Source organism: Arachis stenosperma, chromosome 2 (genome assembly GCF_014773155.1).
Source record: "Arachis stenosperma cultivar V10309 chromosome 2, arast.V10309.gnm1.PFL2, whole genome shotgun sequence".
Taxonomy (NCBI): Eukaryota; Viridiplantae; Streptophyta; class Magnoliopsida; order Fabales; family Fabaceae; genus Arachis; species Arachis stenosperma.
In genome coordinates, this window is record NC_080378.1 from 39,801,501 (window position 1) to 39,819,755 (window position 18,255).

Below are 18,255 nucleotides of genomic sequence, written 5' to 3' on the forward strand. Positions count from 1 at the left end.
AAAGCAGAGAGACAGAAGGGACAGAGCATCTCCATACGCTTATCTGAAATTCTCACTAATGAATTACATAAGTATCTCTATCTTTATGCTTTATTCATATATCATCCATAACCATTTGAATCTGCCTGATTGAGATTTACAAGGTGACCATAGCTTGCTTCATACCAACAATCTCCGTGGGATCGACCCTTACTCACGTAAGGTTTATTACTTGGACGACCCAGTGCACTTGCTGGTTAGTTGTGCGAAGTTGTGAAATTATGTTTAGACCATGGTATTGAGCACCAAGTTTTTGGAGCCATTACCGGGGATCGTTTGAGTTGTGAAAAGTAGAGATCACAATTTCGTGCACCAGAAGGCTTGGTGGCAAATGCTGCAGCAACCTTTGGCTTAGTTTTGCTCAACATTTCTTCACCACAAAAACGTGACTCACATTTTCTTCCTAGGAGCATTGATGCCCAGCATCTCTTTGGATCACTAAGTGTTTTGTAGCTAGGTTACTCTTGATAGTGGAATTTCAGTTGGCAATCCCAGATCAGTTGATCCAAGTGGCCAAGTTTTGAAATACTCGTCAGAACCTACTTGTCCAAGCATATCCCAGTACAAAAACACCATAGAACTATGTCCTAGGGTCCAAGCTATTGGTGTCTAGCCTTATTGTTTGTTTCTTTGCCAATTTTTGGCTTTTCTTTTTCTTTTTCTTATTTGGCTTCATTCTCAAGGGGCATTCATTAATAGAAGACTTTATAGTAGCAAACTAATTCATACTTCAAAGAATATATTATTATGCAGCTTTTGTTATTTGAACTAATCATTAAATCAAACAAATACCACCACTGAATCTCATTCAAATTTCTACAGCATTGGACATTTACTTTCTATTCAAATATTTCTCTTTTATTTATGCAGAAGGGGAAACAAAACATAATTCAAGTTAATGATGAATGACAATTATAATGCAATTCACTTGTAAGGACACTACTCAAAATATTAAAGTGCATAACATAAAGCAATTGGAGGCATATCATGTTGTAGGGATGCATCTTCCTTATTAAATTGAAAAACATGAAAAAGAAACTCCACCACCTTTTATTTATTGTGCTCCTTTCTTTTGCTTGATTCTCCCTTCTTCTTTTTCTTGGTGTAATCTTGAGGCTCTTCAATAAGGCACCTTTTATCCCAGATAGGGTCTATTAGACCTGAGAGTCTAGCCTCCTCCAATCTCTGATGCATACTTGCTGAATGTGTATTGGTTTTTTCTTTTTGCCGGTCTACTAACTCTTGGCATCGCTCAAATGGCTTGATCTGTGGGTTCAATGCTGGCATGCTGTGAGTCAAATAATCCAACTTTGCTTGGGTGCTTTCATCATATTCTATTCTTTGATAGTGCCTATATTCTCCAATGGTATGATGTATATTCTTCCATTGGTATAGATTTTGAGTATACTCCCCATATTCGGATTGCCGTAGGGACAATCCATTATATGACTCTTGAAAATATGCTGCTTGTTCCTTTTGCCCCTCAAGAATCCTTGAATCATCATTTGTTGCTGCCAGTTCTCTTGTCGCTCCTCCATGTGGCGTTGCCATCTCTCTCTTTCCTCTCTATCCTTCAAATATTGCTCCTGTTGCCTCAGATACTATTCTTGCTATTGCTCCTGTGCCTTCATGAATCGTTGAGACATTTCCTCAATTGTTCTCTGCATTTGACTCAAATCCAGTGCATCAGGAACTTGCTCTTCTTCCACTTGTGGTCTTCTTCTTCTACTTTGAGATCTTCTTTCCTCTTGATTGTCGTCTTCAATAGCACCTTTCATGCTTCTCTTTGTGATTCTCCTTCCCCCTTTTACCTTTTTTGTGTCTTCATCTACAAAGAGCACCGCAGCCCTGTTGCACAGCCTTAGAATAGTGCTTGGGTGTCCAAGCCAACCCGATTTACTTGTGTCTTCAGCCATCTCTTGAATACTGTCTGCTATGAGTTGTGAGAGGTTGATTTCTCCTCCATGTAAGATGCAGTATGTCAAGAGGACTCGCTTGATTATGACCTCTGAAGTGCTTGTAGTAGGGAGTATTGATCTCCTCACTATCTCATACCACCCTCTGGCCTCAGGTGTGAGATCTAATCTTTTCAAGTGGCTTGGAGCTCCCTCTGAGTCTCTTTCCCAGTCTCTGCCTTCAAGATATAACCCATGCAATAATTCATCAGGGTCATTCTCACCCTGCAATCTGTCCTCAAAGCTAAGCTCTCCATAGGTTATGGTTCTCAATTGTAGGACCCTCATAACTGATGATGGACTAAAATCCACCTCAAAACCTCTGACATAACTCTTATACGGGTGGCTATCCTCACTCTCTTTCACAGCATTCACGTAGAATTCCCTTATCATGACTGCACTGATGTCAGTGAAGGGATCGCATAGAAGTTTCCACCTCCTTTCCTTAGTAATTTGCCTCATGATGGGATACTCCCCCTCCTTCAGTCTGAAGCCCATCTCAGGAATGACATGTTTTAATTTCATGAGTTTATGATACCTTGCTTCATGAAACTGAGATTTAAATTTCTTTGTATCATAGGTTGGAGGTTTGGTGGTGCACGAAATTGCAATCACACTTTTGCAATCCCGCACAACTAACCAGCAAGTGCACTGGGTTGTCCAAGTAATACCTTGCGTGAGCAAGGGTCGATCCCACGGAGATTGTCGGCTTGAAGCAAGCTATGGTTACCTTGTAAATCTTAGTCAGGATATTAGAAATTATCAGGATTGATTGTGAAAAGCAAAAGAACATGAAATAGGTACTTGTTTTGCAGTAATGGAGAATAGGTTGAGGCTTTGGAGATGCTCCATCTTCTGAATCTCTACTTTCCTACGGTCCTCTTCATCAAACACGCAAGGCTCCTTCCATGGCAAGCTGTATGTAGGGTTTCACCGTTGTCAATGGCTACCTCCCATCCTCTCAGTGAAAATGTTCCTATGCTCTGTCACAGCATATGGCTAATCAGCTGTCGGTTCTCGGTCAAGCCGGAATAGAATCCATTGATTCTTTTGCGTCTGTCACTAACGCCCCGCCTGCTAGGAGTTTGAAGCACGTCACAGTCATTCAATCATTGAATCCTACTCAGAATACCACAGACAAGGTTTAGACCTTCCGGATTCTCTTGAATACCGCCATCAGTTCTAGCTTATACCACGAAGATTCTTATTAAGGAATCCAAAAGATATCTACTCAATCTAAAGTAGAACGGAGGTGGTTGTCAGGCACACGTTCATAGTTGAGAATGATGATGAGTGTCACGGATCATCACATTCATCCGGGTTAAGAGCAAGTGATATCTTAGAATGGAAGCAAGCATGATTGAATAAGAAACAGTAGTAATTGCATTAATCCATCAAGACACAGCAGAGCTCCTCACCCCCAACCATGGGGTTTAGAGACTCATGCCATGGAAAATACACAAAGAAACGTGTAAAGTGTCATGAGGTACAGATACAATGTCAAAAGATCCTATTAATAGTAAACTAGTAACCTAGGGTGTACAGAAATGAGTAAATGACGTAAAAATCCACTTCTGGGTCCACTTGGTGTGTGCTTGGGCTGAGCAATGAAGCATTTTCGTGTAGAGACCTTTTCTGGTGTTAAACGCCAGCTTTCATGCCAGTTTGGGCGTTTAACTCCAAGTTTTATGCCAGTTCCAGCGTTAAACGCTGGAATTTCTGAGGCTGAATTGCCACGCCGGTTTGGGCCATCAAATCTTGGGCAAAGTATGGACTATTATATATTGCTGGAAAGCCCAGGATGTCTACTTTCCAATGCCGTTGAGAGCGCGCCAATTGGGCTTCTGTAGCTCCAGAAAATCCACTTCGAGTGCAGGGAGGTCAGAATCCAACAGCATCTGCAGTCCTTTTCAGTCTCTGAATCAGATTTTTGCTCAGAACCTTCAATTTCAGTCAGAAAATACCTGAAATCACAGAAAAACACACAAACTCATAGTAAAGTCCAAAAAAGTGAATTTTAACTAAAAACTAATAAAAATATAATAAAAACTCAACTAAAACTACCAAAAACATACTAAAAACAATGCCAAAAAGGGTACAAATTATCCGCTCATCATTTGGCCACCATTGGTTCCTTTCCTTTTCTTCTTCTAGAACTTGAAGAAGCCATGAATTGGGAGAGAGAAGAAAGGAAAGGTGGGCTGTGTTTGGGCTATGGTTTAGCTGCGGAAGGAAGGGGGTGGAAAGGAAAATGTTGCTGTTGAGTAAGGAAGGATGCTGAACGTGTTTTTAGCTAGGTAAAGAATGAAACAGTTCATACCCTGGGTCGAGCTGTCCACCCCGAGATGTTCGACAGACAAAGCGTCCGACCTCTTCAGGTCAGAACAACCCGACCTCTTCCCAAAGAACTCGGTCAAGTCCCCAGGAAAGCCCAAAGAAGGGCCCAAATAGAGGAACACGCCCCAAATCCTAAGGCGGCCCAAGCCTACAGAGAGAAGGGCGGTTCCCTTGAAGATAAGATGACCTCACTTAAAGATAAGATAAAGATAAGATAAGATAACTAACTTATCTTATCCACAGAAGGCCACATCTCACCATTATAAATACACTAGAGCACCCAAGTATAACTCATACTCTGATTCTACTCAATACCTGCTTAATACCCTTGCTAACTTAAGCATCGGAGTCCCTTGCAGGTATCCCCACCCTCCGGGGACAAAGGATCAGCAGCATTTTCAGTCCCACAAGTCGGACACACCAGCTCCGGCAGCTATACACCTGCCGGATACATCGGCTCCGACCAACACAGAAGATCTCGACCGAGATCGACCTACAGTTTCAAGTAACCCCCAGAACATTGGCGCCGTTGCCGGGGAACCTAGAAGTCATCCCAACACCATGGCGGACAACCATGACAACGACCACGACTAAGGTTTGGAGGATAAAACGCCGCACAAGAACACGGATACTATACTTAAAGATACTCCGGAACCCAATGGAGACAAAAATTCATCAAATCCAGGGGTGATAGAAGCACTTCAAAATCGATTAAAGCAACTTGAGAAAGAAGCCCAACATCAACGCGAAAAAGAAGAGGATCTACGTCGGGAGATAAGGCGGCGCCGAGAATTAGAAGATAAGCTGATAAAACTCGAAGCTGATCTCAAAACTAAAGCTACTCAATCCACCTCAAAGGATAGCTCTCACATAGATCAAGATCCATTCACCAGGGAAATTATGAAGACCAAAATTCAAAAAGATTTCAAACTTCTGGATATGACTCTGTATGACGGCACCTCGGACCCCAACCACCATCTCAGTAACTTCAGAAGTAGGATGTACCTCACTGACGCCTCAGATGCAGTTCGCTGCAAAGCCTTTCCAACAACTCTTACCAAGACAGCCATTAGATGGTTCGACAACCTACCTCCAAAATCCATCTCGAGTTTCGACGACCTGGCCAAAAAGTTCCTGGCCCGATTTTCCATACAAAAGGACAAAGCCAAACACGCACCCAGCCTACTAGGGATCAAGCAAGGAAATCGAGAGAGTCTTCGTAACTACATGGAAAAATTCAACAAAACATGCATGGACATACAAAGTCTACCAACAGAAGCTGCCATCATGGGCCTCATAAATGGCCTACGAGAAGGACCATTTAGCCAATCTTATATCAAAAAGGTACCCGACATCCCTAGACAAAGTACAAGAATGGGCGTAGAAGTACATCAACATGGAGGAGAATTCTCGACTTGGGGAAGCCTCGAGGTTCGGTTTTGCCTACCGAGATAAAGAATCCAAGAAAAAAGAAGATCGCTCCGGAGAGAAAATCAAAAAATATCATAACTACACCCCTCTTAGGGTATCCCTGGTAGATATTTACAAAGAAGTCTGCCATACGAAAAAAATACCCCCAGCCCGGCCACTTAAAGGAAAAAGGGGAGGAGGAAATCGGAACGAATACTGTGAGTATCATTGAGTCCGAGGACATTCCACCAACGAATGCTTTGACTTGAAAAACGTCATAGAGAAATTAGTTAGGGTAGGAAAACTAGATCGGTTCCTGGCCAATCGGGACGAAGAACCAAGAAAAAGAAGAAGGGATGAAGATGTCGGACGATCTGAACGATCACCCCGCACACCGGAAAGACATGTCCACGTGATACACGGCGGATTTGCTGGAGGAGGAATCTCCAAATCATCCCGCAAGCGACACCTCAAAGAAGTATACCATGTCGAAGGCAAGAAAGAGGTGCCAGACATCCCAGCAATCACGTTTACCAAAGAAGATGCATCTGGAATCATCTCAGGACACGACGACCCCGCTCATCTAATAAATACTGATCTTCATAGATATTTTTGGAATTCATTGCATATTCTCTTCCTTTTATCTTATTTGATTTTCAGTTGCTTGGGGACAAGCAACAATTTAAGTTTGGTGTTGTGATGAGCGGATAATTTATACGCTTTTTGGCATTGTTTTTAGTATGTTTTTAGTATGTTTTAGTTAGTTTTTATCATATTTTTATTAGTTTTTATTTAAAATTCACTTTTCTGGACTTTACTATGAGTTTGTGTATTTTTCTATGATTTCAGGTATTTTCTGGTTGAAATTGAGGGACCTGAGCAAAAATCTGATTCAGAGGCTGAAAAAGGACAGCAGATGCTGTTGGATTCTGACCTCCCTGCATTCGAGGTGAATTTTCTGGAGCTACAGAGGCCCAATTGGCGCGCTCTTAACTGCGTTGGAAACTAGACATCCTGGGCTTTCCAGCAATATATAATAGTCCATACTTTTCCCGGGATTTGATGGCCCAAATTGGCGTTCCAAATCAGCTCAAGAATTCCCGGCGTTTAACGCCGGAACTGGCACAGAAGTGGGAGTTAAACGCCCAAACTGGCACAAAAGCTGGCGTTTAACTCCAAGAAAAGTCTCTACACATGAAAGCTTCAATGCTCAGCCCAAGCACACACCAAGTGGGCCCGGAAGTGGATTTTTACGTCATTTACTCATTTTTGTAAAACCTAAGCTACTAGTTCTCTATAAATAGGACCTTTTCCTATTGTATTTTCATCTTTGGACGTCTAGTTCTTAGATCATGGGGGCTGGCCTGTCGGCCGTGCCTAGACCTCGTTCTTATGTATTTTCAACGGTGGAGTTTCTACACACCATAGACTAAGGTGTGGAGCTCTGCTGTACCTCGAGTATCAATGCAATTACTACTATTTTCCATTCAATTCATCTTATTCTTGTTCTAAGATATTCATTCACACCCAAGAACATGATGAATGTGATGATTATATGACACTCATCATCATTCTCACTTATGAACCCGTGCCTGACAACCACCTCCATTCTACATTCAAACAAGGCTTGAGTGTGTATCTCTTGGATTCCTTAATCAGAATCCTCGTGGTATAAGCTAGAATCCATTGGCGGCCATTCTTGAGAATCCGGAAGGTCTAAACCTTGTCTATGGTATTCTGAGTAGGATTCAGGGATTGAATGACTGTGACGAGCTTCAAACTCGCGATTGTGGGCATTAGTGACAGACGCAAAAGAATCACTGGATTCTATTCCGACATGATCGAGAACCGAGAGATGAATAGCCGTGCTGTGACAGAGCGCGTTGAACATTTTCACTGAGAGGATGGGACTGTAGCCATTGACAACGGTGATGCCCAACATACAGCTTGCCATGGAAAGGAGTAAGAAGGATTGGATGAAGACAGTAGGAAAGCAGAGAGACAGAAGGGACAAAGCATCTCCATACGCTTATCTGAAATTCTCACCAATGAATTACATAAGTATCTCTATGTTTATTTTATGTTTTATTTATCTTTTAATCATTATCCTCCATAACCATTTGAGTTCACCTGACTGAGATTTACAAGATGACCATAGCTTGCTTCATACCAACAATCTCCGTGGGATCGACCATTACTCGCGTAAGGTTTATTACTTGGACGACCCAGTGCACTTGCTGGTTAGTTGTGCGAAGTTGTGATAAAGAGTTGAGATTGCAATTGAGCGTACCATGTTGATGGCGCCATTGATGATCACAATTTCGTGCACCAAGTTTTTGGCGCTGTTGCCGGGGATTGTTCGAGTTTGAACAACTGACGGTTCATCTTGTTGCTTAGATTAGGTAATTTTATTTTATGTTTAAGCTTTTTACTTTTCGAAAATTTTTCAAAAATACAAAAAGAATTTATAAAATCTTAAAATAAAAAAAATGTTTTATGTTTCTTGTTTGAGTCTAGTGTCTAATTTTAAGTTTGGTGTCAATTGCATTCATCTAATTTTCAAAAAATTGCATGCATTGTGTTCTTCATTGATCTTCAAGTTGTTCTTGATGGTTTCCTTGTTCTGATCTTTAAATTCTCTTGTCTTGAGTGTTTTGTTGTTTTTCATATGCATTCTCAATTTGTTAGTGTCAATAGTATACAAACTTCTAAGTTTGGTGTCTTGCATGCATTATTTATTTGATCTTAGTTTCATTTTGATTATTCCTCATCATTAAAAATTCAAAAAATTTCTAATTTGTGTCTTTTCAAGTCAATAATACATAGAATTGAAGATTCAGAACATACAGCAGAGGAATTACACAGAAAAAGCTGGGCGTTCAAAACGCCCAGTGAGGAGGGAAAATTGGCGTTTAAACAGCAGTCAGGGTACCTGGCTGGGCGTTTAACGCCCAAAGGGGTAGCATTTTGGGCGTTAAACGCCCATAATGGTATCCATTATAGGCGTTTAATGCCAAGATACAAGAGGGAAGATTTTGTTTTTAATTCAAATTTTTTTTCAAGTTTTCATAATTTTAAAAATCAAATCTTTTTAAACTGTTTTTCGATCATATCTTCTTAATCACATCTTTTTCAAAATAATTTTCAATCAGATCTTTTTTATTTCTAATTTCAAAATATTTTTCAAAAATCACTTTATTTCTTTCCCAACTTTAATTTTCGAAAATCATTTTTCAGTTTTTCAAAATTTCTTCAAAATATTTTACTTTAATTTCAAAAATTCTTCCCCTCTTCTCACATCCTTCTATTTATGGACTAACACTCCTCCTCAATGTACAATTCGAACTCTATCCCTCTTGATAAGTTCGAATTCTTCTACCTCCTCCTTCTATTCTTCTTTTCCTCTGACACATCAAGGAATCTCTATACTGTGACATAGAGGATTCCATACTTTCTTGTTCTCATCTCTTTCATATGAGCAAGAGCAAAGACAAAAGCATTCTTGTTGAGGCTGATCCTGAACCTGAAATGACCTTGAAGCGAAAGCTAAGAGAAGCTAAAGTACAACTCTCTGGAGAGGACCTAACAGAACTCTTCAAACAAGAAGAAGACATGGCAGCCGAAAACAACAACAATGCCAACAATGCAAGGAAGGTGCTGGGTGACTTTACTGCACCTACTCCCGACTTCTATGGGAGAAGCATCTCTATCCCTGCCATTGGAGCAAACAACTTTGAGCTTAAGCCTCAATTAGTTTCTCTAATGCAACAGAATTGCAAGTTCCATGGACTTCCATTGGAAGATCCTCATCAGTTTTTAGCTGAATTCTTGCAAATCTGTGACACTGTCAAGACCAAAGGGGTTGACCCTGAGGTCTACAGACTTATGCTATTCCTTTTTACTGTAAGAGACAGAGCTAGGATATGGTTGGACTCACAACCTAAAGAAAGCCTGAACTCTTGGGAAAAGGTAGTCAATGCCTTCTTGGCAAAGTTTTTTCCACCTAAAAAATTGAGTAAGCTTAGAGTGGAAGTCCAAACCTTCAGACAGAAGGAACGTGAATCCCTCTATGAAGCTTGGGAAAGATACAAACAATTGATCAGAAAGTGTCCTTCTGACATGCTTTCTGAATGGAGCATCATAGGTATCTTCTATGATGGTCTGTCTGAACTGTCCAAGATGTCATTGGACAGCTCTGCTGGAGGATCTCTTCATCTGAGGAAGACGCCTGCAGAAGCTCAAGAACTCATTGAAATGGTTGCAAATAACCAATTCATGTACACTTCTGAAAGGAATCCTATGAACAATGTGACGAATCAGAAGAAAGGAGTTCTTGAGATTGATACTCTGAATGCCATATTGGCTCAGAACAAAATATTGACTCAGCAAGTCAATATGATTTCTTAAAGTCTGTCTGGAATGCAAGCTGCACCAGGCAGTACTAAGGACGCTTCATCTGAAGAAGAAGCTTATGATCCTGAGAACCCACCAATGGAAGAGGTGAATTACATGGTAGAACCCTATGGAAACACCTATAATCCTTCATGGAGAAATCATCCAAATCTCTCATGAAAGGATCAACAGAGACCTCAACAAGGTTTCAACAACAATAATGGTGGAAGAAACAAGTTTAACAATGGCAAGCCTTTTCCATCATCTTCTCAACAACAGACAGAGAATTCTAAGCAGAGCCACTCTGAGTTAGCAACCATGGTCTCTGATCTAATCAAAACCACTCAAAGTTTCATGACTGAAACAAGGTCCTCCGTTAGAAACTTGGAGGCACAAGTGGGTCAGCTGAGTAAGAAAGTTACTGAACTCCCTTCTAGTACTCTTCCAAGCAATACATAAGAGAATCCAAAAGGAGAGTGTAAGGCCATCAACATGGCCGAAATTGAAAAGGAGGAAGAGGCAGTGATCGCCACTGAGAAAGACCTCAATGGACGTCTACTGGCCTCCAATGGGTTCCCTAATGAGGAACCATGGGAATCTGAGGCTCACACTGAGACCATAGAGATTCTATTGGATTTACTTCTGCCATTCATGAGCTCTGATGAGTATTCATCCTCTGAAGAGGATGAAGATGTCACTGAAGAGCAAGTTGCTAAGTACCTGGGAGCAATCATGAAGCTAAATGACAAGTTATTTGGTAATTAGACGTGGGAGGATGAACCCCATTTGCTTACTAAAGAACTGGATAACTTGACTAGGCAGAGATTACCTCAAAAGAGACAGGACCCTGGGAAGTTCTCAATTCTTATACATTAGGCACCATGACCTTCGAGAAGGCTCTATGTGACCTAGGGTCAAGCATAAACCTCGTGTCTCTCTCTGTAATGGAGAAGCTAGGGATCCTTGATGTACAAGTTGCAAGAATCTCACTAGAGATGGCAGACAATTCAAAAAAAAAAAAAAGCTTATGGACTTGTAGAAGATGTTCTGGTAAAGATTGAAGACCATTACATCCCTGCTGATTTCATAGTCCTTGAGAATGGGAAGTGCATGGATGAATCCATCATCCTTGGCAGACCCATCCTAGCCACAGCAAAGGCTGTGATTAATGTTGACAGAGGAGAACTGATCATTCAAGTGAATGAAGACTCCTTTGTGTTTAAAGCTCAAGGATATCCCTCTGTAACCATGGAGAGGAAGCATGAAGAACTTCTCTCAAAACAGAGTCAAACAGAGCCCCCACAGTCAAACTATAAGTTAGGTGTTGGAAGGCCACAACCAAATTCTAAGTTTGGTGTTGAAACCCCACATTCAAACTCTAAGTTTGGTGTTGGGAGGTTCCAACATTGCTCTGAACATCTGTGAGGCTCCATGAGAGCCCACTGTCAAGCTACTGACATTAAAGAAGCGCTTGTTGGGAGGCAACCCAATGTTATATTTATCTATTTTCCATTGTTATTTTATGTTTTCTATAGGTTGATGATCATGTGAAGTCACAAAATCAACTGAAAAAGCAAAAACAGAATGAAAAACAGAAAGAAAAACATCACACCCTGGAGGAAAACTTGCTGGCATTTAAACGCCAGTGAAGACAGTAAAATGGGCGTTTAACGCCCAGTCTGGCACCATTCTGGGCGTTTAACGCCAGAAAGGGGCACCAGACTGGCGTTTAACGCCAGAAAAGGGCAAGAAGCTGGTGTTAAACGCCAGAAAAGGACAGCAGCCCGGCGTTTAACGCCAGGATTGGCAGAAAGGGCGTTTTACACGCCATTTGGTGCAGGGATGAGATATCCTTGACACCTCAGGATCTGTGGACCCCACATGTAACGACCCAATTTTTAGTACGCCTAGGACACACCGGAAACTGAGCGCTACCAATTTGTCTTCCTAGTTATTATCTATTATTTATCATATGAGCCTGATTCATTGTTAAAAGCGTAGTTAATTTGCGAGGTGTATTTTTTTGAAAACGTTTGGATTAATAAACATAATCATTTATAATTAGTTCACAAATAATAACAGATAAAATAGTTATAAACAACCACACATAAATACATCACAAGCAGCTAACAAGATTCAGTGATCCAGCCTTTATTAGAGTATAGACTTTTAGTTAGAACACCCCTAGATATAGCTAAATAATATCTATATACATACATACATACATATATATATATATATATATATATATATATATATATATATATATATATATACAACATCCCAGGTCCTGACCTGTTCAAGAAGTCCCTAAGCTGGCACCCAGGCTAGCCTAGACTCTATACTCGCCTAGTCCCTCTAAACTACTAAAGCGAGGGAAATACGTTCTAAGTCTTCAAAACTCAAGTCAAGTGAACGTCACCAAAGGTAGGACATCATCTGCTATTCCTCTGCACGATCAGACATTGCCATAGGACGTCCCTCTGGTACCTCATCAAGTAGCCACACAACGGGAGTCTTGTACACAGGATTCAGGTTAAAGTGCGCATACGAACGGGGTGCAGACGTTGGCTGGTCTCACAGTATATACATATACATAGATAAAGAGATTTACCCTAGACTCAGAAGACTACCTAGAGCGGAATTCTCTTTACAAACGGTCATCAGCGAACTACGGAAGGGTACTCATGCTTCCATCTGGAGGGGGAAGGGAGAGAGAAGGGGTAAGAACTGGGGAGTTCTTAGTAGGGCCGGAGTTATTAGTTACGTTCATTAATTTTGTGTTGTTTAGCAGACTAATAGCAGAATATAGAGAAGTAGTAAATAGAAGACAGATAAATAGAGAAAATAGAGAAAACAGAAAAAGATCACAAACAGAAGAATACAAGAAAGTAAAACACAGACACAAACACAGAGAATAGAATACAAACAAAGAAAGCATACATTCATGCAACAATCATAATAGAGAAAATGCACAACCAAGTATGATGCATGTCTAGCCCTAGTGCAGGTAATGAGCTCATCTGTCGGTTACATACCCGCTCCCGACGTTACCCAGCAACCTCTGTCTAGATAAGGCTTTCCTGTTGGCAATATCCACTGCAAGCAACCTTTGTCTTGCAGGGTATCCACTGCAAGCAACCTTTGTCTTGCAGGGCGAAACTTATTAGTCGATATACGCCCAACAGACTCACTGTAAGCAACCTCTGTCTTACAGGAGCAACAACATACTCACTGTAAGCAACCTCTGTCTTACAGCAGCAACAACACACTCACTGTAAGCAACCTCTGTCTTACAGGAGCACATTCATCTTGATACCTCTGTAAGCAACCTCTGTCTTACAGCAAAGCATTATAGCAAGGTATCCCAGGAAAACGTTCTCAGTGGTCGTACCACCATCTATCTGACTGCCTCTCTGCAGCAGATTCTTACATAATCATTCTCATTATCATCATTCATTAACATTCTCATTATTCATAATCACTTTCACATTCTTATGCTGTACCTCTTTCTTTCTCTGTTCAATCATGCTATACAAACTCTACAGCTTTTACTTTTACAACATCTTAACTCAAACCATTTCTCTTTGTCACATTACTCTCTTCTCTGTGTCTTTTTACTTTGCTCAGATTACTCTTTTCTCTGTATCCCTCTATTCTGCTCTGGTTACTCTGTTCTCTGTGTTTCTTTACTCTGCTCTGGTTTCTCTGCTTAACATATGTATTTAAAGCTTATGTAAATTTCGGTATGAATAGTTAGCCTGTCCCAAGTATAGGTTCATTAAGTCTATACTGAAACAGTTTAACTTTTCATATAATACTTAACCCTATTCGCAACTCAAGGACTAACTATGTTGCCCTAGTTCATTCACTAATTCTATCTGTTTTTCTGTCATTAAAACATTACAGACTTTTTCTTCGATTTTTATCTTTTCTCTAACTTTTTATCTTTTCTTTATCTTTGCCTCACTAACATGTTATTACCACTCCCTAAGTGTTTTATGAAGGTAATTATGAGATTCTGCACTTAAAGTTGTTTTTCTAAAGCTTTTACAGAAAATTGCCTTTTCTGCATTATTTTATTATTTTTATTAAAATATTATTTTTAATTAAATATTATTATTTAATATTTTATTATTATTTATTATTTTATTAATATATTTTCGAAAATTAACTTTACTTTAACCTTTAACCTTTAAAATTTACTTTTTACCACCCGTAACTTTTAATATTTCTACTTTTACCACCCTAACTTTCAGAAATTACCAGACAACCCCTAAAACACCAAAAATTTTACTTCCTTGCCCTTTTTAAGATCTAAGGCCTGTTCTTCATTGTTCTTCATCACACTCAAAGTGTTCTTCATGTTCTTCATAAATTCTTCAGATTCTTTCTCTGTTTTTTACCCGTTTTTCAGTCTTTTCAGCAACCGATTTTTACTATAATTCATAATAAATTAGCAGCCACTAAAACCCCATCTTTTCTACATGATTTCAACACAAATTGAACCTCAATTTAAGCTTAGGGTTTCGTTTTTCCCAGCTTCCCAAGAACATGAACTTTAAAGCTTAAATTTCATCAAATTTCATCAGAATTTCACCAAATTTTCACCAAGAATCAATCATATATGCAACCAATTTTTAGCACAACCAAATAATACAACATTCACACATCTCAGACAAAAATAATCAAGATTAATTTCGTGATACCCTACCTGGTTTTGCTGCTCCTAATTCAATCAAACTTTCAAGTGGTCCTTAAGCACTTTTTCCTCCTAAATCACATCAAGAACAACTTTAAATCCAAAAACTCTCAACTGACCAAATCTCACTCAGTATGTTAGGAAGAGATATCTCACCTTAGACTTGCTGGAAATTCACATTTCTTGGCCCTCAAGTCAAGTTAAGCATGATTCCCAAGGAAAAACATCAAGAAAACACATGTTTACATGGTTTTCCTTGAAAACCGAATTGAAGAGGGAGGGAGACAGCCATCTCACCTTATTTTCATACTTGATATATTATATGGTTATGTAGAGAAAGAAGAGAGGATCATTTTGGTGAAATCGGAGTTTTGATTGGAGTTTTAGTTCAGAAGAAATCAAGCTTTGAAGATTAAGTGTTCATGAAGGTTTCTCTCTTTTCTCTCTTGTTATTTTCGGCCAAAATGATGAAATGAGACAGCCTTGGAGGTCTTGGGGGTGTAAGGTGAGTTGTGATTGGTTGGCTTGGAGGTGGATTAAAATAATATTAAAATATCTCAGGTGTATAACAACTAAAACTACGCGTATCGGAACACTTGTAAAAATATCTCTAAAAATTATTTTCTGAGCTACTAGCATAAATGACACTAGTAACATATTTATTATGAGAATAAAATATGTATGATGAGCCCTTAGCATTGCTAAAGTCATCAGAGAGTGCTGGTGCTAAGCTGCACCAGTAAACCGTAAACCTGGTTAAACCGATTTCCTGTTTTTAACTAAAACAGACCAGGTAACCTTATAATATCTTTCAAGCAACTTCTAATACTAATATAATGATAATATTATACTATTATCTTTCTTCTCTCATGAATCGAGTCCGGTTCGTCAAACTGAGCCTATTTACGAAAACTAGAATCAAAACTCCTAACCGATACTGTTCAAAAACTAGGTTCTCCGTGGCCGCGTTGTCGAGCTTGCCTCAAAAGAGGTTTTGGCTTAAAGATGTCATAATGACAATGAGGATTGAGATGCTTGATGATACAGCAGAGGTGTTCCCTTTACTGATCTTCCGGAGAAAGTCGTGCCTGTAGAAAAGATCCGCGTACTCGAAAATCGGTGTTGTTACATTCTACCCTCCTTAAAGAAAATTTTGCCCTCAAAATTTAACATGCGCATAAGAAGTTATAGTATTATCTAACACAAACAAAACCATAGTGTGGTACTCACCTCGAGTGGAAGAATTATATGCATTAGTGTTGCCTGCAGTTACGGTAAAAACCCTTCCTTGTTATTGTGGCCTAGCTGGATTTCGAACAAACCTTTTTGGGCAATTCCTCGATATATGTCCATACTCTCTGCAAGAGAAACAAGTGTGTGTCCCATATTTACAAGCTCTATTACCATGATCCTTCCCACACCTTGAGCATACTGAAATATCCTGAGTTTGCTGAGATTGACCTCCTTCTTCCTCTCCCAAATTATTGTTGTCGTAGTTGCCATTGTTACGAGCGAGAAAGTTGCCATTTTGTTGATTCCTATTTTGGCGATCGAACTGACCATTGAACTTAAAGTTACGACCTTGAGGGGCTAGATATTGAATAAAGTCTCTTCCTAAGGCTTCCCTACGATCTGCTCGAGCTATCGCCACCTTTTTCGAACATTCTTCCACTAGTTTGCTTTTATTCACCAGTTCAGCAAAATTTCGTATCTCTAATGGAACTACTGAACTCATCAGATCCTCACGAAGGCCCCCTTCGAACTTCAAACACTTTCATTCTTCAAAGTCAGCAGGATTCCCTTGACAAATCTTGGAGAAACGGCACAAGTCATCAAACTTACGGGCATATTCTGTAACAGTTGTATTACCCTGTTTCAGTTGCATAAGTTCCATCTCCTTAGCATCACGAGCTGCCCTCGGAAAATACTTCTTATAAAATTCATCCTTAAAAGTATCCCAAGGGATATCACCTTCATCTTGTTGCAACAGTTGCTGTATCCCCTGCCACCAATGCTCAGCTTCTCCTTCCAGCATATAAGTAGCGAACTCCACATGTTGACCTTCCGGAACATGCTGTGCTCGTAGTGATCGCTCGATACCTCGGAAGCAGTTGTCAGCATCAGTCGCAACGAGTGTACCTTTGAACTTAGGTGGATTTACTTTCAAAAAAGTAGCAAGGGTCATGGGTTTATCAAGATGCATTGAATCAGCCTCGTTGTTTCCATTATCCTCACCGTTTTCATTTCGGTTTTCATTTCTCACTCCGAGATGCTCAACAGCCCTAGCAGCAGCCATCGCAGCCTCACGCACTGCCTCAGCTACAATGTTCATCGTAGCCATAAAGGTTTCCTGTTCTCTCTCTCGGTTATCACTAGGGGTTCCTTCCCGCGCACTCCGTCTCTGTGGTCTCATTGTAGTCCTGTTCACACCAAACAATCGTTATTAAGGTGATCAGTCTTAACACTTCAGGTCAAGTGTGAACATTCCCAGAATGAAAACACAGAGACAATCATGCAACACATATCACATAGATATCCTATAAGCATGAGACACACAACAGAGTATGCAATGAAGCATAGTCAGTCAACTCCCTAGGCTCTATTGGGAACGAACTGCTCTGATACCAAATTCTAACGACCCAAATTTCAGTACGCCTAGGACACACCGGAAACTGAGTGCTACCAATTTGTCTTCCTAGTTATTATCTATTATTTATCATATGAGCCTGATTCGTTGTTAAAAGCGTAGTTAATTTGTGATGAGCGGATATTTTGTACGCTTTTTGGGGGTAATTTCATGTAGATTTTAGCATGTTTTAATTAGTTTTTAGTTAAATATTATTAGTTTTTAAGCAAAAATCATATTTCTGGACTTTACTATGAGTGTGTGTATTTTTCTGTGATTTCAGGTATTTTCTGGCTGAAATTGAGGGAGCTGAGCAAAAATCTGACTTAGGCTGAAAAAGGACTGCTGATGCTGTTGGATCCTGACCTCCCTGCACTCGAAATGGATTTTCTGGAGCTACAGGAGTCCAATTGGCGCGCTCTCAACGGCGTTGGAAAGTAGACATCCAGGGCTTTCCAGCAATATATAATAGTCCATACTTTGCGCGAAGATAGACGACGTAACTTGGCGTTGAACGCCAAGTACATGCTGCTGTCTGGAGTTAAACGCCAGAAAAACGTCATGATCCGGAGTTGAACGCCCAAAACACGTCATAACCTGGAGTTTGACGCCAAGAAAGGTCTTTACACGTGGAAAGCTTTAGTCTCAGCCCCAGCACACACCAAGTGGGCCCCAGAAGTGGATTTCTGCACCAATTATCTCTGTTTACTCATTTTCTGTAAACCTAGGTTACTAGTTTACTATTTAAACAACTTTTACAGACTTATCTGGTACCTCATGACATTTTCAGATCT

The 18,255-nt window shown here is 40.1% G+C and overlaps 1 protein-coding gene across 1 annotated transcript; it reads right to left on the reverse strand.

Annotated features, from left to right (window-relative positions):
• Positions 1-16,126: 16,126 nt before the first annotated feature.
• Positions 16,127-16,570, reverse strand: LOC130962812 (uncharacterized). Its single transcript, XM_057888978.1, has one exon. It carries the CDS (start codon positions 16,568-16,570, stop codon positions 16,127-16,129), a length of 444 nt encoding a protein of 147 aa, XP_057744961.1.
• Positions 16,571-18,255: the final 1,685 nt, after the last annotated feature.